At 48.0% G+C, this 22,043-nt stretch overlaps 1 protein-coding gene across 5 annotated transcripts in view; it reads left to right on the plus strand.

Moving 5' to 3' along the window:
- The window catches only part of plxna4 (plexin A4), a 256,250-nt gene that overhangs the window by 189,221 nt on the left and 44,986 nt on the right, over positions 1-22,043 (plus strand). For 4 of the 5 annotated variants that reach the window (XM_029116984.2, XM_029116986.2, XM_029116987.2 and 1 more), the window contains exons 7-17: positions 184-337; positions 2,873-2,972; positions 3,139-3,253; positions 9,375-9,596; positions 10,592-10,688; positions 12,701-12,891; positions 17,160-17,311; positions 18,036-18,168; positions 19,553-19,689; positions 20,423-20,590; positions 20,923-21,016. In XM_029116984.2, the coding sequence (XP_028972817.1) occupies positions 184-337; positions 2,873-2,972; positions 3,139-3,253; positions 9,375-9,596; positions 10,592-10,688; positions 12,701-12,891; positions 17,160-17,311; positions 18,036-18,168; positions 19,553-19,689; positions 20,423-20,590; positions 20,923-21,016 (1,563 nt within the window). The remainder of the gene's footprint in view (positions 1-183; positions 338-2,872; positions 2,973-3,138; positions 3,254-9,374; positions 9,597-10,591; positions 10,689-12,700; positions 12,892-17,159; positions 17,312-18,035; positions 18,169-19,552; positions 19,690-20,422; positions 20,591-20,922; positions 21,017-22,043) is intronic. The other variant, XM_010887303.5, reaches the window with a different exon arrangement.

A 22,043-nucleotide genomic window follows, 5' to 3' on the forward strand; every position in this document is an offset into this window, starting at 1 on the left:
TCTGCCATAAAGCCCACCCAGATGTGTGATGCCGTCGCGATGTCGGCTGAAACCGAACTCTGTGAAATAGTGGTTGTTTTGCAGGGGGTCCACGGCACGTCGCAACCCTCCGCGCTGGGTCCTCTCTTCACCGATGCGAGTCTTTGGTTTAGCCTGTAACCACTGGCTCTCCTCTGTCCACAGCTGATCCTGGAGGCCCATAATGTCCCGGAGCTGTCGGCGGGGGTCAACTGTTCCTTTGAGGACCTGGCTGAGATGGATGGTCTTGTGGAGGGCAACCGAATAAAGTGCAGGTCCCCTACTGAGAAGGCCGTGCCCCGGATCATTCTCAACCAAGGTTTGTACAGCCCTTAACACCCCGTTTTAAGGTAACTCACAAACTTATTTGGCTCTGTTTTCCATGTCCACCCGGGAGTGCTCTGTTTTGGAAATATTCAGCTTACCGCGCTTTCTCACTGTCAAGGGAGCGAGCCGACTTCAGTGGTTACATACGTCAAAACATTGGCTCGTTAAGCCAGAGACCTGTTAAGTGTAGAAAAGATGCAAATTTACGATGATTTGCATTTCATTCGGGCGTCGCTTTCAGGCGTGCACCTGTTAGCGTGCACGTCGACGTGGAGGGGCTCGTGTGACTTCAGCTGGCTTCTGCTGCGATGTGGCCTGGGGTTACCAGGGGCTGACGCTCCCCGGTACTCCTGGTCGGCTGGGCGCCCGGGGAGCAGCGCCCCAGGACATGTTTAGTCATCAAATCAACCATCATTACCGGAGCATCGGGGTTTATTTACACTCTCACTGCAAAGGGATGTGGCGAGAATAAACAGCAAGCAGCCCTACAGCCCTGAGCGCTGTCGGATCACTCCGCCTCACCGGGACTCATTTGGAGGGCAGAGTGAGAGGGAAGAGCATTGGAAAGTGAATCCCTCTGCCACTACGGCTCAGAAAACAGAAGTGCTTCTGACGGCATTCATTCTCCGAGATAAGAGAAAGAAGATCTTAGAAAGCGCCTTCACTGGTTTTTCTTGTTGTGGTTGGTTAACCCGGGTATAATTGAAAAGTGCACACATCTGGGCGAGTGTCTGGAGGCTGGTAATCTTTCCTAATACTCGGATGTCTCCATGTGAGAGAGACGTCTAGGTATTAGGAAAGATTACCAGCTGCTCATCAATAGAAGTAGAGCAGCGTCGACCGCAGCTGCTGCATCACGTTGGCTAAGCTAACAACACCTCAGCAATAGCAGGGGGAAAGCTAACACTAGCTGCTGCTTTGCCTTGGCTACGCAAACTCCTTGATAAAATCAGGGAAGCACCAACGCTAGCTGCGTGTTGATGTTAGCTGCTGAAAGCAGAGGGCAGAACAAGAGCAAAGCATCCATGACTGAAAGTAGGTCCCGCTAGAAAAGTTTGAATACTAGCGGTGAGACTCAAGCTGTTTTGTTTGACGTCCGGGGTTATAGTTGCGTCTCAAATGGCACCCTATTCCCAATTGAGCTGGATGAAAGATAGTGCACTGAAATGGAAATGGTTTACCATTGGGGACTCAGCCTAGAATAATCATTCATTAGCTAAATTAGCCATGACGGGTGAGAGGTGAGCTTTGGGAGGTAATGGTACCGTCTGCACGCTTTCAGTTGTGCGTGTACACAAACACACGCTTTCACACCGGCGTGAGACGGACTGGCAGAGGGAACAGTGGGGCTTTGACAGCGTCTCAGTGTTATGAGAGCTGTCGAGGCTTGCCATAACACACGCAGTGTCATGTTCTGTGCGGGGCCGGCCCGAGTTCAAACCCCGGGCCATTTGCACATCTCTGAGCTTCAGCCTAGGCTTTAGGTCGGTGAGCAAACAGAGTTTTTTTTTTTTGGTGAGGTTACTGGTTATCATGTCACCCGTATCTTTCTCGCACTTGTATTTTTCTATGTATTTGTCCTGGTAGGGAACGCCTACAAAACCCCTCAGAGTGCCTAATTAGGCTGCCATCGTGTTCAGGCAGTGTCTGGTGGGGGGGGGGGGGGGGGGGGGGGGGGTGGGGGGTGGTGAGTAGAAGGCGACACGCAGAGAAGGCGTCCAGGTAACATTTAGGTGCTCTAATTAGGACAGCTCCATTGTCAGCCGTACTTTACAATGATTGATGAACAATTCACCCTTCCGTTAGAGAAAGAGCGTGAGAGAGAGAGAGAGAGAGAGAGAGTGAGTGAGTGAGAGAGAGAGAGAGAGTGAGAGAGAGTGCACGGGGAAGCGAGCAAGGAGCGACAGAAAGGGATGGAGGGAACGATGCAAGAGAAGGACAGAGCGAGAGAGAAGGGAGAGGAAGACAAGAGAAGTGGAGAGAGAGGCAGGCTGAGAGAATTTGATGGTCCTTGGTTTGAGGGCGGAGTCCGCGTCGGCTCTGTTGAATTAAACATGAGAGCCGGTCCTTCATTAGGAAGCCTGACAAAAGGACCGGGCAGGCAGATTCTCTCTGTAGACACCTCCATTAACACACACACACACATAGGTTCCTCTCTTCTGTCCCTTCATCTTCCCCTCTCCTTTCCCCTCTCTTCATCTCTCCCTCTCTCAAATGCCTTTTCTTCCCCGGAGATGTTTTCATCTCTGGGGATTCACTGCAAGGACTTGTACTGTCTGAAGTGCGCGCGAGAATGGGACTTAACCCATCCGAACCCTGTGCCCTGGTATCTGAGGATACCTCAGCAACAGGCTGTGGACATGTGGTCCACCACTACAAAACAGATTCCAGGTGGAATCTCTAGGCAGACGTTAACGATGCTTTAAGACAGGAAACCCCGGGCCCAGTACATGTGCGATACAGACGTAAGCGCCGTGTTCCGTTCCGTTGTATTTGTTTCTAATGGTTGTTCCCTTCCTTCCAACAGGGGACCACCAGATAGTGCAGCTCTACCTGAAGTCCAAAGAAACGGGCCTGGCCTTCGCCAACACCAGCTTTGTCTTCTACAACTGCAGTGTCCACAAGTCGTAAGTCATCGCGTCCCGTCCCCCGATGAGGGAGACAGCGAACACATAACTCGTGCCTGTAGTTCGTGTGATTGATAACAGCAGCAGGACCCACAATGCCGTAGTGGCTTGTAAGTGTGGGTGCGGGGGGTGCTAGTATAACGTTATCCCCTCTCGCTGTCTTCAGGTGTTTGTCGTGTGTCAGCAGCCCTTATCAGTGTCACTGGTGTAAATACAGACACGACTGTACCCACGACCCGCGCACCTGCTCCTTCCAGGAGGGACGCGTCAAGAAGCCAGAGGTGAGTGCGGAGGAGGGGGGGTGGTTGAAGGTCTGGGGCCCAAGGGTAGGCCATTGAGATGCCCTGGTTGTTTATTGACGTGTCGGGTGTCACACACTCATTTGTTTCAGTTGTGAATGCCTTTAATAATACGCTGTGCGTGATCAAGTGTTCCTGAAAGGTGAGCCGAGGTACTTAGTGTGTGTGGTCATGTATCGTTTAAAGCTACAGTACCAAATTTAATTGGAAATAGCGTACATCTGGTTCAGGCTTGCTTGGCTTCTCCTTCACTGACTTGGTAATCAAAGAACCACCCAAGCGTAGTTTAAAAAAATATATATTTTCCCTTCCCCAGCCCTATTCCAGATGACAGCTTATTTCATGTGAATTATCAATAGTATTGGCATTGGCTTATTCCCCCCCCGAAGCAGAATTCACGGTAATTAGAGGCTTTTGCTGTGTAGCACAAGGAGCTACAAACAGGCCTGAATACAGCCCCCTGGAACCACGCTGACCTTGTGGGCACGTGTGCACGTACGCGTGCACGTGTGCATGCATGCTACTGAAAGAAGGTACTGTGTGGCAGGGTAGAACTGGGTTGTCAGTCTGGCCCTCAGGGCATCCGTGATGAAGAACCCCAGCTTGCAGACGCCTGGCGGACGCGTTACGACAAGCGGGAACAGGCTCAGAGTGGTTTGTATTTTTTTTGATGAGCTTTCCTTTCCCTAATGTAGAATTCCACATTAGGCAGCCGTATCTCCCCCAGCCATTCAAGCACATTCATGTTGAATCAACTTAGCTGGCATGGAAAAAAAAAAATCTTTAGATTTTCATTACCTCTTTGAACTTTATCAGAGAGTGTTAGCTTAGGATTTGCGTATCCAATTAGCACCTGTGTTGCTGGTCAATATTGACCAAGGATAATAATAGGATTCTTCTTATTGTGTTGACTGACAGAACCTCCCAAAATAAGCTTGGGGACTTAGCATTAGCACGTTAATGACATCGCTCCCTGAATTGTTTTTGTTTAACTGTTGTTCTAAAAGGCAGGTGTTTCTGTCCGCCTAATGAGTTTCAGTTAGATTTAATTAACCCCGGGATTCGGGGTCGGGAATTGTCCCAACGTTCGGTGTCACTGAATATTAATTTGCTTGCACTTGTGCGCGCACGCACGCACACGCACGCACACACACACACACACGTGCACGCCCCCCCCCCCCCCACAACCCCTCCACCACTCGTAGCAGAAGGGAATGACAAGTGAACTTTGCTCATACAAATGAGATAGCTCCTTGCGGAGTCCCTGGGCTAGATGAATTTCACTATTTTATTCCAATTAGGGGATTTCAGGAAGTTGATCTCAGTAATCCGCTGATGCTTTTTAATGAGCGACGTGATGTGAAGGCCTACCGCTGACTGAGCCCCCTGTTAGTATGCACGGAGGAAAATGGCTAAAGCGAGCTAGGCCGGAGACCAGAGTCTTTGTTGTCGTTGTTAGCCGACACGAGTGGTTGGCCAGGCGCTGCTCAGGATGAAACGTGTCGCTGTGTCACCGGGCGAACTTCTTTCTTTGGCTGGTCACAGCGACTTAAGTACATATTTGGATCAGTTTCAGGAAAATCTTAAATGATGCCCCCTGTCAGCTACGCCTACCCATACCGTTGAACACACTGTTCTCAGATATATTGATTTGTGTGAATAAATATTCATTGTGTGTGTGCCCCTTGTAGTCCTGACCGTCCAAAAATTCTTAACCGTCCAACAATTGGACAATTTGAGGTATTTCGTTTAGGGTTGTCATAGGAGAGCGGGGGGTATCAAATCCTTCCCTCTGCATTGTGTTCCTGCCAGTCTGCCTGTGGCGTTACGCTAGTCACCACACGCATCTTCACATCAGAGGGATCTCTACCCACAATCCCCCTAGGGGACGTGCTACAAATGTATCAAACCCATGAAATATGTATTAATGATATTAAAACCTATCAAAGTCCTCAAGGTTGATTTTCTCGCCAACTGGTACCCTAACAAGCCAGATCAGAGCAGGAGTTTGTCAGCATCGATCTGGTGAATCGGGTGAAGCTATTATAAGACGTTCATTGACACGTGTAATTGGCACCAGCTCCAAATGGATTGGCAGCCTGCTTAAGAACAGGTTCTCAGTTACTGTTCCGTTTTTTTAAACGAATCCCAACCGTTACCAGGCCGCAATCATCAAGGGCAGAATAAACAATTGTGCCCGCCAGAAAACGTTGCGAAAAGAACAAGTTGTTCAAAGAGGAGTAGAAATAGAGAAACATTTAAAATTTCAAAAAAGGAACAATGGGACAGACAGATATTGTCAGAAAGAATGGCAAGGGACAGCAGAAAGGCCATACATCAGAATTAGAGAGACCGGGAGAGAGGGAGAGAAGATATTAACGGGTGAGAGAGGGAGGCGGGGTGTGGTAGAGGAAATGAGTAGAGTAGAGGGGGAGTCGGAGACAGAGTGGGGAGGGATAAGAAGGGGTAAGAGAGAGGGGGGAGAGGGAGAGAAACATGGTGATGAGGAAGAGGAGAGGGTGGGTGTCTTCGCTGTGAGCAACGTGGTGGATGATGAAACAGAACCCTGTTGGAGAGACCTGGCTAATCACCCACCACGTCTGTGTTCCAGTCTCAGACAGGGAGCTAAAGATTCTCCTCACCTACACACACACACACACACACACACACACACGGACACAGACACTCGCACGACGGCCATCACGCTGTGCTAATGATAGTCTCTTTCTGTCGGTTTTTCTCTGTCCCTGCCAAGTCGCTTCAGCCAGTGCCAAATGCTCCCACATTTCTACACCAGTCCTTTTCTAACTCCGTCACCTGCTGTCTCCCACTCGGTCGCTCTCTCTGTCTCTTTCTTTTTCTCTCTTTCTCTCTCTTTTTTGGTATTCATCTCAGTTCGTCATGCGCTCTCTCTCCCTTTTTGTCTTCTCGTCTTTCCATTATCCAATGGTCACTCTCTGTTTTCTATGAGTCTGTTCACTCTCTCGTTGTGTTCATCTCCCTTCAATCTCCCTTTTTCACCCTCGCCATCTCTCCTCACCCAGGTTTCTAATCATAATTTTTAACCAAGATATGAAATGGACACATTTGAGAGAGAGCGTCTTATTACGTCATATGTTTTCCTTCTCCTCACGCAGACAGAAATATGGCCAAAACAGATGGGCGGGCAGACAGAAAGACAGACAGACACACAGACAGACACTTTAAGCAGAGTTGACAGCCAAGTAGGTGTGATGACCTTCTGTCTCCATCATTATTATTACCCTGCATTGCTGTTCGTGGAGATCTAGCTCCGTCAGGCAGTGTCTGGAGCATCTAGTGTGTGTGTATGTGTATGTGTTTGCCTGTCCTGGTCATTTATCACAGGGAGTAGGGGAGGGGCAATAAACACAGACACATTATATCAGCATAATGGTTGTATAAATCTGCTCCAGGGATCCAGGATATACGATGGGCGTCGTCAAGCCCGTTGAGAGGCACTTGGCCTCGGGTACACCTTGAGCTCTGGACGGGTTCCTGGTGGAAGGTGTTATAAAGGTGTTGTCAATCTCCCTCCTGGGGCGGATTTACTGCACCCCCTGACGGAGAGGTGAGATGACACGGGTCACGCTCTCCGAGATGATAGACAGATGGGGAGGTTTTAGTACCACTCTTATGGTTGACTGGAAAGAGGAAGTTGTGTGTGTGTGTGTGTGTGTGTGTGTGTTTGTTTACGAGCTTTTAAAAGAGCTACATCAGCTTTAGACATTGGTGTGATTTATGGTGACTGCATCTTCAAGACTCCACTTTAGGTGTGAAGTCATTTTACATAATTTTGATGAGTGAGGTAATGTTTGAAAGCTTCCCATAATGGGTTTGTAAAACCATGACAGGATTTGCAGATAAAGTCCACAATTGTTTGACTTGCACAATCAACTTAATTCCGATATTAATTCAAAGTGATATCACCAAGTGATGTCAGATACTTGGAATCTTATCCTCTATTTCACCTTCTGCGTCGATGCCATTCTAGAACCACTCGTTGTGCCTGGAGTTAGGGCTCTTCTATTCTCCACGGAAATTATTCAGATCAAATTTTTGGAAATCAAACTTTACTTGTGCAAACCTTTACGTATTGTGAGCTCGTCCTTCTGTAATTTATCTATAATGACTTTTTGAATAAGTGTCATGAAGCATTTTATATGCAAGCCAGCCATTCATTCAGTGTAACCCAATCAAGAGGTTTTTAATGAACTTCAAACAACTGTTATCAGGCCCAGCTTCACTTCTCAACTCCAGGAACCAGGGCTTATCTGTTTCCCTCCTTCTCTTTCCTATCTTTTTTGCATTCTCTCCCTTTCTCTCTCTCTCTCTCTCTCTCTCTCTCTAACACACTGTCTCTTTCTTATCTCTACCAGTATTCTCACTCTGTTGTTTTCTTTCGCTCTTCTGAGCCCTCGTTAGTTAATATGTCATTCCAGAGACTTTACATAGTAATATGCATATTCATGGAAAACACTGTAGATTGCGTCCACACATATTGTGACTGCCCCACACACAGATACCTGGTAGACTGCCCCACACACAGATACCGGGTAGACTGCCCCACACACAGATACCTGGTAGACTGCCCCACACACAGATACCTGGTAGACTGCCCCACACACAGATACCTGGTAGACTGCCCCACACACAGATACCGGGTAGACTGCCCCACACACAGATACCTGGTAGACTGCCCCACACACAGATACCGGGTAGACTGCCCCACACACAGATACCTGGTAGACTGCCCCACACACAGATACCGGGTAGACTGCCCCACACACAGATACCGGGTAGACTGCCCCACACACAGATACCGGGTAGACTGCCCCACACACAGATACCGGGTAGACTGCCCCACATACAGTAGAGATCCCCACACACAGACACACTGTAGACTGTCCCATACACAGACACACTGTAGACTGTCCCATACACAGACACACTGTAGACTGTCCCATACACAGACACACTGTAGACTGTCCCATACACAGACATACTGTAGACTGCTCCACACACAGACACACTGTGGACTGCCACACACAAACACACTGTAGAGTGTCCCACACAAAGACACACTGTAGAGTGTCCCACACAAACACACTGTAGAGTGTCCCACACACAAACACACTGTAGAGTGTCCCACGCACATCCCCAGACTTATATTTAGAACAAAACTGCCTCAGTGTCTATGTCCATATTTTTCTCTCTCCCCTGTTTTCCTCTTGTCTCCTCTCTTCTCAATCCTCCTCTCTCCTCATGTCATAGATGGGCCATCTTTATACAGCTACTCACCTGAGTTGATTGGATGTTAAGTTTGGATACTCCATTGCCAAGTGCCTCTCTTTCAGTTTATTTCTTCTTCAAAGCAGAAGTAACTTTCATTAATGCTCTGTTGCTCTGTCTATGGTATCACATGGTCCTGGCACAGGGTTGGACGCAATGTTTTGGCTCGAAGGGCCACATCAGTCATTTTAAATTCAGTGGAGGCCTGCACAATTTTTTGTATGTCAATTTTAATTTGTGTGTCATAAAAATATTTTTATAAGATTGTTCGTTTTATTTTGTAGGGACTAAAATGGTTAATTGGCTGAATCTGGGCCGCATCTGGCCCGCAGACCTTAGTTTGCCAAACCCTGCCAGGGTTCTCATTATTCTTCAGTTACAAGTCACTATTAATGTACATCGACTGCTCTTGAATGTTGTCTATTACTATTGTCTGTATGAGATGCCCTGTAAACCTCATTGAGAGCCATAGTTATCCTGCCTCGTAACATAACCAACGGTCACTCTATCAGCCCAAGATAAATACAGTGGTTACATTTTCAGTCTGTCATTTATTTGGCCAATAGGAAGGCTCGAATCGGGTTGAACCCTGCACACTGGCCGACACTGGCCGAGAACGGCCAATAGGACTCCAGTCTCTTACACAGTGCCTTATCATTGTACGGTTAACCGTTTTGTACTCTTGACCGCCAGAGTTGAAGTCAAACATGTCAGATTCTAAGTGAACCAGGTGTGTGATTTGAGTAACACACCGTTGACGTCTGGCTCCTGTCCTTTTGGTCCTCCTGACCAGCTCTCCCTGTCGCTTTTGCAGGAGTGTCCTCAGCTGCTGCCGGCCGAGCGCATCCTGGTGCCGGTGAATGTGGTGAAGCCCATCACGCTGCGGGCCAAGAACCTCCCCCAGCCTCAGTCTGGCCAACGGGGCTACGAGTGTCTCCTCACCATCCAGGGGGTGGAGCAGCGGGTGCCCGCTCTGCGCTTCAACTCCTCCTCGGTTCAGTGCCAGAACACCTCTGTAAGTACAGGGGAGGAGGTGTGTAAGCTGGGTGTGAAGTTTGCCAAGTCGCAGCGTTTAGTTTTCAGGATGGATTGAGCATTCTAGGTTTGCAACACCAACGAGGCCGCTGAGGGCGCAGATGCGAAGCCACCGGGTCGCGCGGTTAGCTGAGGCGTTGTGGGACCAGGGTTCGAATCCTGTTTGCAGATTAGCCCAAGGTTCCAGCGGAATGCGGTGCAGTTGGCCAGCACTCTCAAGGCCGGCGAGTGTATCCCTTTCGCGACATTTTACGATTCTAGTCTAGACTTCCTGGTTGAGCGAGAGGCTTAATGAAAAACTTGTTCTAGGAAGACACACGTCTCTACATTGACTGTCCCGTGTACGCCAGGAGTTGCTGCCATGAAACAGGGACTCAATCTTGAGTTGAATATCACCAAATTGGGGAGTATTTGACAATGCGAGAAGCAAAGATAAGAACATAAGCGTCACTCTGTTTCAACTGTCTGATGAGTCATTGACTGTACAGGAGAGTTTCAGCACAGGTCACTCATTTCTAGTAATCAGTACTATAGAGCTGAAGACATTTCCTCTACATAGCCGTAGTGTCTGGCTCAAGTCATCCATGCCCAAGGATATGTCTTTCATTGTCTATGTGCACGGAGCTTTTATGAGTATAAATGTACTTTCTAAACTACCAATTCTCTCAGCAGTGCCATTATGTGTCATTCAGCTCTGGAAGAATATTTTGTAGAAAATGAAAGACTCAAAATGAAAGGGTTTCTTTGCTGAATGATATGCTAATGTGATATGGTTTTGTGGAATGGTAGTCTTTCCCCATGTGTCTGGGGTCGGCAGTGTGTCTGTTCAGATGTACCGTTCCTGGGATGTATGATTAACGTGGTTCTGTCTGAATGATGTGAAACAAATGACGGGTGAGTAGCCTGCCTTTTCCGACATTTCTCTCTTCCCCACCCTCTTTTCCAACCCTGGCCGGGTCGCCGCGGTGACAACAGTACTCATATGATGGGATGGAGACGAGCAGCCTCCCAGTGGACCTGACAGTCATCTGGAACGGCGACTTTAGCATCGACAACCCTGCCGACAACAAAGGTGAGGTCCCCTCATACACTCTCTCACACACACACACACACACACACACTCCCAGACCTGATCACCGCCGCTGCCCTAACTGGTCTCCATGGCAACAGCCGGGCAGTTGTGGAGGTGTCCGTCCCCTGGCACCGGCGTAGAGGAGAAGGAGCAGCGTTTTGTTATAACTTCACCACTTCTCTTGTCTCCCTCTCTCTCTCTCTCCCTCTCCCTCTCTCACTCCCCCTCTCCCTTTCACACTCTCGCTCCCCCTCTCACGCTCTCCTTATGTTTTCCTCAATAATATCACCCCTCCTCTCTCCTCTTCTATCACTCTCCTCCATCATCTCTCTTCTTTCATTTCTCTCCTCTCCTCTTCCCTCTTTCCTTTCGTCTGTCTTCTTCCTTCTCACTTCCCTCTATTCTGTTACCATACCTTCACACCTCCTGGGTCGTTTAGTCTCACACTCAGCATATCAGGCCACAGGCCTAATTTAGCCAAGCAAACTCAACATTTTATAATGGGCTTGAGACATGACTGGTGTGGTTGGACAGGAGCTCCACAACGTCACACAAAAGGCACATGGAAAGAAAGAGATATTGGGAGAATGAGAGAGAGAGGAAGGGGGAAAGTGGAAATGTCAATTAAAAAGTCTTTGGTTTCCATGGAGATTAAATTTTAAACTAAGGGATAGGTGAGAGAGACGGAGGGAGAGAGATGGGAGAGGGAGAGGGGGTGGGAGAGGGGTGAGAGGGAGAGAGACAACAGGGAGAGGGAGGCAGAGAAGAGAGAGACGAGGAGAGTCAGAGATATACAGTGGGGAGAACAAGTATTTGATACACTGCCGATTTTGCAGGTTTTCCCACTTACAAAGCATGTAGAGGTCTGTAATGTTTATCATAGGTACACTTCAACTGTGAGAGACGGAATCCAGAAAATCACATTGTATGATTTTTTTATAATTAATTAGCATTTTATTGCATGACATAAGTATTTGATCACCTACCAACCAGTAAGAATTCCAGCTCTCACAGACCTGTTTGTATTTCTTTAAGAAGCCCTCCTGTTCTCCACTCATTACCTGTATTAACTGCACCTGTTTGAACTCAATGATCATGAGGAAGGTGAGGGATCAGCCCAGAACTACACGGCAGGACCTGGTCAATGACCTGAAGAGAACTGGGACCACAGTCTCAAAGAAAACCATTAGTAACACACTACGCCGTCATGGATTAAAATCCTGCAGTGCACGCAATGTCCAGGCCCGTCTGAAGTTTGCCAATGACCATCTGGATGATCCAGAGGAGGAATGGGAGAAGGTCATGTGGTCTGATGAGACAAAAATAGAGCTTTTTGGTCTAAACTCCACTTGCCATGTCTGGAGGAAGAAGAAGGATGAGTACAACCCCAAGAACACCATCCCAACCGTGAAGCATGGGCAACTAAGGAGTGGCTCCGTAAGAAGCATCTCAAGTCCTGGAGTGGCCTAGCCAGTCTCCAGAACTGAACCCAATAGAAAATATTTGGAGGGAGCTGAAAGTCCGTATTGCCCAGCGACAGCCACAAAACCTGAAGGATCTGGAGAAGGTCTGTATGGAGGAGTGGGCCAAAATCCCTGCTGCAGTGTGTGCAAATCAGGTCAAGAACTACAGGAAACATATGATCTCTGTAATTGCAAACAAAGGTTTCTGTAGCAAATATTAATTTCTGCTTTTCTGATGTATCAAATATTTATGTCATGCAATTAAATACTAATTAATTTCTTAAAAATCATACAATGGGATTTTCTGGAGTTTTGTTCGTCACTCACAGTTGAAGAGTACCTATGATACAAATTACAGACCTCTACATGCTTTTTAAGTGGGAAAACCTGCAAAATCGGCAGTGTATCAAATACTTGTTCTCCCCACCGTAAATGATCAGAACTGTTCTTACCCACAGACCTCTATGAAGCGTGTTGTCCAACTGATCGACTGATTGATACAGCTCTGTGGTGTGTTGAGGTTTAACCTGCCCCCCCCCCCCCCAACAGTACACCTCTACAAGTGTGATGCACAGAGGGGCAGCTGCGGGCTGTGTCTGAAGGCAGACCCCCTGTTTGGCTGTGTGTGGTGTAAGAGGGAGAACCGCTGCGCCCTGAAGCAGCACTGCCCCCACCCTGAGAGCCCCTGGATGGAGCACAATGGCCTCAACAGCAAGTGTACACACCCACGCATAACACAGGTGAGAACACGCACGCAAACGCACCCGTGCACACACCCACGCATGACACAGGTGAGAACACGCACGCAAACGCACCCGTGCACACACCCACGCATGACACAGGTGAGGACACGCACGCAAACGCACCCGTGCACACACCCACGCATGACACAGGTGAGGACACGCACGCAAACGCACCCGTGCACACACCCACGCATGACACAGGTGAGGACACGCACGCAAACGCACCCGTGCACACACCCACGCATGACACAGGTGAGGACACGCACGCAAACGCACCCGTGCACACACCCACGCATGACACAGGTGAGGACACGCACGCAAACGCACCCGTGCACACACCCACGCATGACACAGGTGAGGACACGCACGCAAACGCACCCGTGCACACACCCACGCATGACACAGGTGAGGACACGCATGCAAACGCACCCGTGCACACACCCACGCATGACACAGGTGAGGACACGCACGCAAACGCACCCGTGCACGCACCCACGCATGACACAGGTGAGGACACGCACGCAAACGCACCCGTGCACGCACCCACGCATGACACAGGTGAGGACACGCACGCAAACGCACCCGTGCACACACCCACGCATGACACAGGTGAGGACACGCACGCAAACGCACCCGTGCACACACCCACGCATGACACAGGTGAGGACACGCACGCAAACGCACCCGTGCACGCACCCACGCATGACACAGGTGAGGACACGCACGCAAACGCACCCGTGCACGCACCCACGCATAACACAGGTGAGGACACGCACGCAAACGCACCCGTGCACACACCCACGCATAACACAGGTGAGGACACGCACGCAAACGCACCCGTGTACACACAGACGCCTCTCCTTCTGACCGAGAATGGAATCGTCTCAGTCAAGGATGGAATTGTCTCCGTCAGCGCTGTAATCATACGCATCAGGAGTAGAATCATCTCCCTCATCTGTTTCCCGTAGGACTTTGATTACTGTTCCTTAGTCACCGCAGTGTGACACACACACACACACACACACACCTCCTTAGCGCTGATAGGAACCCACGCGCGTCTTCCTACACCGAGTCCAGCCTGTCGGACCCCAGACAGCAGGCCGATGAAGGACTCCCGTCACCTGGTCATCATTCATCTCAGGACAGATGAACAACAGACACGTTTAACCCCGTTCTGTCTGGCCCTGATCACGTCTGTCTGACTACCCCCACCACACTCAGGTTACGGGGGGGAGGGGGGGGGTTGTAGCACGGCAGGTTGGAGCCAGGATGGAGTGATGAGGTAAAGGAGAGATGATTGATCCCTTCATCCCTGGCCTGGGAGGAGGACAGCAGATGGTCGGCTGTTACAGGAGGAGGATTTGGATGGATGGAGGAGATGAGAGAAGGAAGTCCACATTTGGGGCGGAACTGACAAATAATGGATGAAAGAAGAGAGTGTAGAAGGAGGGGGAGAGAGAGAGGAGGAGTGGGGAGTGATGGGGAGGAGGGGAGTGATAAAGGGGAGTAGTGATAGATAGTGTGCGGCGGAGGAGGAATTTAGTAGGAGTGTAGAAGGAGCATGGGCTGTTTGCATATAACAACACAAAACCATGCAGGCCGCTAACAGGAGCGCATAGTAGCCTCTCATAACTCCTTAAACAGTCGCCTTACAACCTGACCCTCGGCCTGTTCACAAACAGCTTATTAAAGTGACACGTCTCCCCACCAAGAAGAATGGCTCCTTAGGGAGTGATCGAGACAAAGTGAGAGAGAAACAGAAGGAAAGGGCGAGAGAGAGAGGGAGAAGCTGAGCGTTTACACTACCAACCGTCAGTATGCTTGTCGGTCACAAATAAAATAAACTGCTTATCCTGCTCATGAAAAGAGAGCCCTTTTCTCTCTCTCTCTCCTGTATCAAATCAGCTGAGTTTCAAAGATCCATAATGCATTGCAGCGCCTGTTAATTGCATGCATTGGGATTCAGTGGATTGTTCCCACAGGGGTTTCCCATTCAATCACCACACCAGCAGGGGCTTCTATTATTTTACCACCCTTGGCATGTAGATGTGCTGTATATGAAAGGCCAGTCATGAGATTACACGGTACATCCCTGCAACCTGTTTTCCCATTGGCTGACAATTACCTTTTTAAGTTCTGTAATTGGATAGCACTGTTCTGCATAGCAGCACAAACCCACTAACCCCATCAGTATAGTTTGGGCATACCAGAAAGCTCAATATATCCCAATAACTAAATATATGCTGATAGCTCACTATGTTCTGATTGCTCACTTCATCCCGGTAACTCATTATATCCCAATAACGCGCTACATCCCGATAACGCGCTACATCCCGATAACGCGCTACATCCCGATAATGCGTAACGGTTACCCTAGGCTAATGGAAACAGTATTCTGGTGGATAACTTTTGTTCACAAAAGTGGAAGTAGCCTATGCTTACCTGGCAGAATGGTATCATGATTATTTTCTTCAATTCATCAGTGAGTTTAAAAATTGGAGAATTACGGACATTTGTCAGACTTCTTTTTTTCCTGAACTTTGTACTCTAAACTAAAATCAAACATCAGACGTGTTTGTTCTCTCTTGAATTAATGTTGATTTGTATAAAATTAAAATAAAATACTGAAGGAAAAATTATGGAATATAACAGCTCAAGCTCACCCATAACCCTAATCCAGATTACTTACATCATGTTGATAACTCACTGTAGTTGTAGTCTGCCTTGATGTGTGTATCGGCATATAAGATGTCAGTATTTTCAGTTGTCCCTAAAGACTTACATTTATATGGATTTCTGGAAGATGCAGTGTCTCTCTCTAACGCACAAACATAAACACAAACACACCTTAGTGACTGAAGCCATTCCCTGGAGACGGACTCCCAGCCTGTCAGTGAGCAATGACTTCCACGAAACAGTGGTAATAAGACCTCTAATCCCAGTGGGAGATCACTATTTTGGCAGGGGAGAATGACACCGTACCAAGCTATTAATAATAACCCTGTTTCCCCATTGGGGCTTGAAGGTGCTTTGTATGGCAAAGATGGATGGGGGGTCCTGGACAGTGTCCGTTTGGTACATCCAGCGGCTGGCTTCCGGGACAGATATCATTAACGGCCCAAACTAATCAGTCTGGATTGGAGGCCCCTTGTTAAAACTGATATATGCTTGAAGTCCTCAATGCAACATCTAACAGATGAATCTACTAGGCACATGATAATAAGTGGCTTAATGTTGCCAAACACTGTTTCATGACTGTTCATTTGAAAAATGAGTGGCTGGAGCAAGATGTCTTGACCCCCTTCCCTCACATGTGTACCTATCTATCTCTCTAGCCCCTCCCTGTATTTTATCTCTACCCTATCACTATTTTACTCTCTTCTCTATGTTGTTTTCTCTCTCTGCTTTCTGTCCCTTGCTATCTCTCTCACACACGCACACAGGCGCAAATTCTGGATTTCAAACACAAACAGACACACACACCTTCCATTTAAGATCTGCCCATTGCCTTGGCAGTGGGCCACTTCTGGCGTGATGACCTCACCCGGGCCAGAAATGGGACTAGCGTGGGGAATAGCCTAATCTTATTGGCTGGCTGTGTGTCCGCGTTATCGGGACGCCGTTTGGGCGCTTCCTGATGGCGGCCACGCTGAGTGGGTTTTTAATCATGGCCGGTTAACAAGCTGTCTAACTAAGCAGCTATACACAGCCCTGGCAATATAACGGCACCACCTCTGATCCAGATTAAGGCTGAGTCTCAAAAGGCACCCTACACCACAGTACACTACTTCTGACCAGACCTCCGCAGGCTGTGTGTACTCCGCCGTGCAGGGAGGAGCTCAGGACACAGCCAAGGGCCCGGTCTTTCCCACTGCAGTCAGATCAATTAGGAGTGGAGTTATCGTGACGTGTTCCACGGTTTCGTGCTCAATGCATGGCGGAGATTTGATGGCACGGCATTATGGACCTTCTGACTAATTGGTACTTAGCTGTATGGACAGAGCGAGAGTGGCGTTTGCTGGAAAGATTTGTGGAACAAGGTTTTTGACCGTTAGGCTAACAACGGCGCTTCTATGAAACACCATCGTAAACCAGTTGGCCCGTGAATCCTTCCTCCTCCGCACACATTCCCCTAGGCCGGGTTGTTTTTGTAAATCGAGAGTGTGTTCTCGGTCAACTTTCCTGGTTAAATGAAGTCTCGGGGCGACGCTAAGCTGTCTGACCGTGTCTTGTGTGAGAAACATCCCTGTTTTGTCGTCTCCCAGATCACCCCGCTACGGGGACCTCGGGAGGGGGGCACTCTGGTGACCATACGTGGGGAGAACCTGGGACTGGACTTCGGCGAGATCCAGGGGAACGTCAGGGTGGCCGATGTGGACTGCACCCCCGTCCGTGAGGGATACATCCCCGCAGAGCAGTGAGTAATGCAGCCCCCCAGACATCCGCCTTCCGGGACCTCCATTCAACCACACGCCTTTGATGGGTGTCGCGCGCCGCGGTGCCCTTTAACCTCAGGGACTTCTGAGTAGAAAGTTATGTTGAAGTTATTACTGACTATATAGATTGCACACGCACGCACACACACACACACACACACACTGACCCCCACCACACAGTTTGCGGCAGTGTACGCTGAGCTCCTTCTTCTCTTGCGGCGTTGGTCTTTTACCGTCCAGCAGAGAGGGGCTTTTATAAGAACCCACCTAATCCCAGGTTAAGACTTGAATATAATAATGTGTTATTTGGCTGGGATTTGAGGGCCCCTTGCTGCCAATTCATGAGAGGAAAAACTCTATTATTATTCATATGACCTTAAAAAGCCTTCCTCTGTCTATTCGCTACCTCAGCGTTCCTGTAGAGAAAGTGCTGGCACATAATACTAACTGTAAAGAGCTAAGTTTGGTGATAAGCCACTTTAGACACTTTTAACAGTTCTTGATAATTTGATGTGTGACATCGACCTTTTCCGTTTATTAAAGTTGTGGATTATATATTTTTTACCTTTTCAACGTTATCCTAATGCTATTCGTGTATTGTATGCCGAGGCGGTGTGTGTGTGCGAGCGCGCTTGTGTACGTGCGTGCGTGCGTGCGTTTTCGTGTATGCTGGCTTACATGAGTCAACACTGACTTGTTTTTAAGGATTGTGTGTGAGATGGCGGTGGCAACACCCAGCCAGTTTGCCAACTACGTCGAAGTGTGTGTTGGCGGGATCGGGGTCAGAGAGTGTCCAAAAGAGTTCAGGGCCACCTCCTCCAAGTACTACTACTTTGTGGTGAGTTTATATCCGGAATGTATTACATTATATATCCAGCATATAATAGTTCATAGAGTACCGGTCAATCGTTTGGACACACTTACCCGTTCAAGTAAATAGATACGTTTGTCCAGACCTTTGACTCGTACTGTAATTCCAGCACAGTTGATTATATATACAGTGGATGTAAAAAGTCTACACACCCCTGTTAAAATGGCAGGTTCTTGTGATGTAAAATAATGAGACAAATATGAATCATGTCAGAACTTTTTGCACCTTTAATGTGACCTATAACGTGAACAATTCAATTGAAAAAGACACTGAAATCTTTGAGGGGGGAAAAATACAAAATTAAAAACTCACAATAACCTGGTTGCATAAGTATGCACACCCTTAAACTAATACTTTGTTGAAGCGCCTTTTGATTTTATTACAGCACTCAATCTTTTTGGGTAGGAGTCTATTAGCATGGCACATCTTGACGTGGCAATATTTGCCCCCACTTCTTTGCAAAAGCGCTCCAAATCTGTCAGATTATGAGGACATCTCCTGTGCACAGCCCTCTTCAGATCACCCCACAGATGTTCAATTGGATTCAGGTCTGGGCTCTGGCTGAGCCATTCCAAAATGTTAATCTTCTTCTGGTGAAGCCATGGTTTTGTGTATTTGGATGTGTGCTTTGGATCGTTGGAGTGCTGAAAGGTGAACTACTTCTTCATCTTCAGCTTTCTAATGGACGCCTGAAGGTTTTGTGCCAAAATTGCCTGGTATTTAGAACTGTTTATAATTCCCTCCACCCTGACAAAGGCTGCGGTTCCAGCTGAAGAAAAAGAGCCCCAAAGCATGATGCTGCCACCACTATGCTTCAAACATACCTATTGGAATTATGGCCAAAAGTGGAACCTTGGTTTCATCAGACCATAACACATTTTCCCACAGGCTTATGGGGGACTTGATGTTTGTTTTTGCAAACTTCAGCCGGACTTGGATGTTTTTCTTTGTAAGAAATTCCTGCAGTTCCTTTAATGTTGCTGTAGGCGTCTTGGAAGCCTCCCTGACCACTTTTCTTCTAGTCTTTTCATAAATTTTGTAGGGTCAGAGAAATACAACCTAATCATTACCGTTATGTGTTCATTTTATGCAAAATTATCAATTTTACACACATAGTGTATGTTAATGTGGCTTTATACTCAACGGGCCCATATAACAGGATTACATGATTTTAGGTTAAATGTCGGCCATTGAAGACACTGATTAGGAGATTATGAAATTACGATGAAGACAATAAACTGCAAGGAGATTTATACTCTTCTGCAGATTTGAGTCTTCTGACTTCTGTGCGATTGGTGGATGTGATTTTCTTCTTATTGGAAGACCTTTGACCTTGATGTTTGACCCCTAGATCCCCAGACTGTCCAGCCTGAAGCCCAGCCGAGGGCCTGTCTCCGGGGGGACCATTGTCAACATCACCGGTAGCAATCTGGATGCTGGGAGCAACGTGTCAATCATGTTCAAAGATCAGAAATGCACCTATCACAGGTAAGCAGACAGGCAGGGGTTAACCTATTAAAGGTGGGCAGACAGGCAGGAGTTGACCTATCAAAGGTGGGCAGACAGGAAGGGGTTGACCTATCACAAGTGGGCAGACAGGCAAGAGTTGACCTATCACAGGTAAGCAGACAGGCAGGAGTTGACCTATCACAGGTGGGTTGACAGGTAGGAGTTGACCTATCACAGGTGGGCTGACAAGCAGGAGTTGACCAATCAAAGGTGGGCAGACAGGCAGGAGTTGACCAATCAAAGGTGGGCAGACAAGCAGGAGTTGACCAATCAAAGGTGGGCAGACAAGCAGGAGTTGACCAATCAAAGGTGTGCAGACAGGCAGGAGGGCCCAGATGTGATCATATGATCTATCACATCTATTCTCATGTACTTTGGCGTGTGATCTGATGTCACTCCAGAGTCGCTCAGATGCATCGACTGTCCTTCTCTGACCCTGCAGTGAAAATCCATAGCAATATTAAGACTTCTGAAAGACTTCCTGATTCCTAATCAATAATGTCTATAACAATAAGACTGGCTTCTGCTGACAACCCCCTCCATAAAGATAACGAATGCATTCACCTGCTTGTTGCTTTGGCAGAGGGATGTTTTCAGTAAATAAATGGCAAAACCATTGTTGAGTGTCAAATGTAATATGTTGATGCTCAGCCGTCAAATATGCTGCCCATTATCTCATCCCGACGTGCGCGCGTTTCCGTCTTGGCTGCAGGAGAGGTGGCCAGTGGATCACGTGTCGCTCGCACGCCTCGCTTCATGGCTACGGCAACGCCAGTGTCACGGTGACAGTGGACAAGGCCCACATCCAGAAGGACCTGAAGTTTGAGTACGTGGAGGACCCCACCATCGCCAAACTGGAGCCCGAGTGGAGCATCTTCAGGTACCGTGTGGAGCTGTTGTAACCCGTCATATTGGACTGTCAGGGGGTTAGAGCTGGATGAAAAGGGTGTTTTTTAGAGGTTCTGTTATGGGATTTGTTTTAGATGGGGGCAGTTAGAGAGTTGAATCCTTGCCTTTAACACTGATCTTTGTCTAGAAAGAAGCGTTCATTGGGGGAATGAGAGGAAAGATTCTTCTGTTTGTTTCTAGAAGTGTTTCATGTTCATTCCGGAGTATTCTGGCCTTGTTCTTTAATCACTTTGTATGTTTGCTTGTGAGCTGTCATTGAAGTCAGGAAGTGAACTTATGAGTCTCCCCGTCGTTATTCTACAGTGGGCACACCCCGGTGACCGTTACCGGCACCAACCTGGATATCATCCAGAGCCCACTCATCAGAGCCAAGTACAACGGGCGGGAAACAGTCAACGTGAGTATAAACCACACGTTCTGACGTGGTCAGTGATTGGTCAGTGTCACCGCTAACCAACAGTTAACAGGCAATTACACACCCCGGGGTCCTACAGTAAAATTCCCACAGGAAACCAATGGAACATTTCCAAATATGTTTTTCAAGACAGAAACTGATAGCTTTGTATGGCCGAATGCATTCATACAGCACAAACAGAGAAAGTGGTTGTGCTGCAAAAGATTTCAAAGTCCTTTTCCCCCTGTATCCCTCCACCCCAGTCTGGAGAAAAGAGAACAAGTTTTGACACAAGAGGTAAACCATACAGAAAGCAAACTATCAAGTTCCCCCTCCCACAGACTGAATTGCTGGGACCCATGGGAGTTCCCTAACCAGTCCTGAGATCTGATCTGGGGTCTGATTGAAAGGCATGGCTGAAGACAAAAGGCAGTAATGCTATCTCCCTGGCCTATCGAAGATGCCGCCACCATTCAGCAGCTGTGCTCCGACAGGATTAGCTGAGGAAGCCATTGTTGCTCGAAGTACAGACGACTGCACTTCAAAAGCCGCCTCAAATCAAATCCGGGCATATGCGGCAAGATAATTTGCCATGTCGCAGTTGCTCTTGGGCTCTGATCTTTACAGTAATTTGATTCTACCTCTGTCGGATATATATACTGATACATACATATAACCATTTTAATTTTGAAAATACTTGTTGGCTTCTCCACTGTCTCACGAATGTACTCACACACACACACACGCACACTACGTTGTCTGCAATTACAGAAGTAGCGGCGTGTAATATGTAGATTCCAACACTGGGTCAGCCCCGCCCACCACTATTTCTTGGTTTTGACGTACCTCCGTTGTGAGGAACTAATTAAAATGACAGGTTTTACTCCGAGGGGGATTTCTTTGAGGAGGGGACTGCGTAGCATAGGTTACCATGGAGATGTAAAATGCCTCGTCGAGCTTTCCCCGCTGGAATGTTTTTATGGAGGCCCTTGACATTTGTTACGTTGCTTGCCACAGAAAGAGAGAATAG

The sequence above is a fragment of the Esox lucius genome, chromosome 23 (genome assembly GCF_011004845.1).
Source record: "Esox lucius isolate fEsoLuc1 chromosome 23, fEsoLuc1.pri, whole genome shotgun sequence".
In the NCBI taxonomy this organism is placed as follows: Eukaryota; Metazoa; Chordata; class Actinopteri; order Esociformes; family Esocidae; genus Esox; species Esox lucius.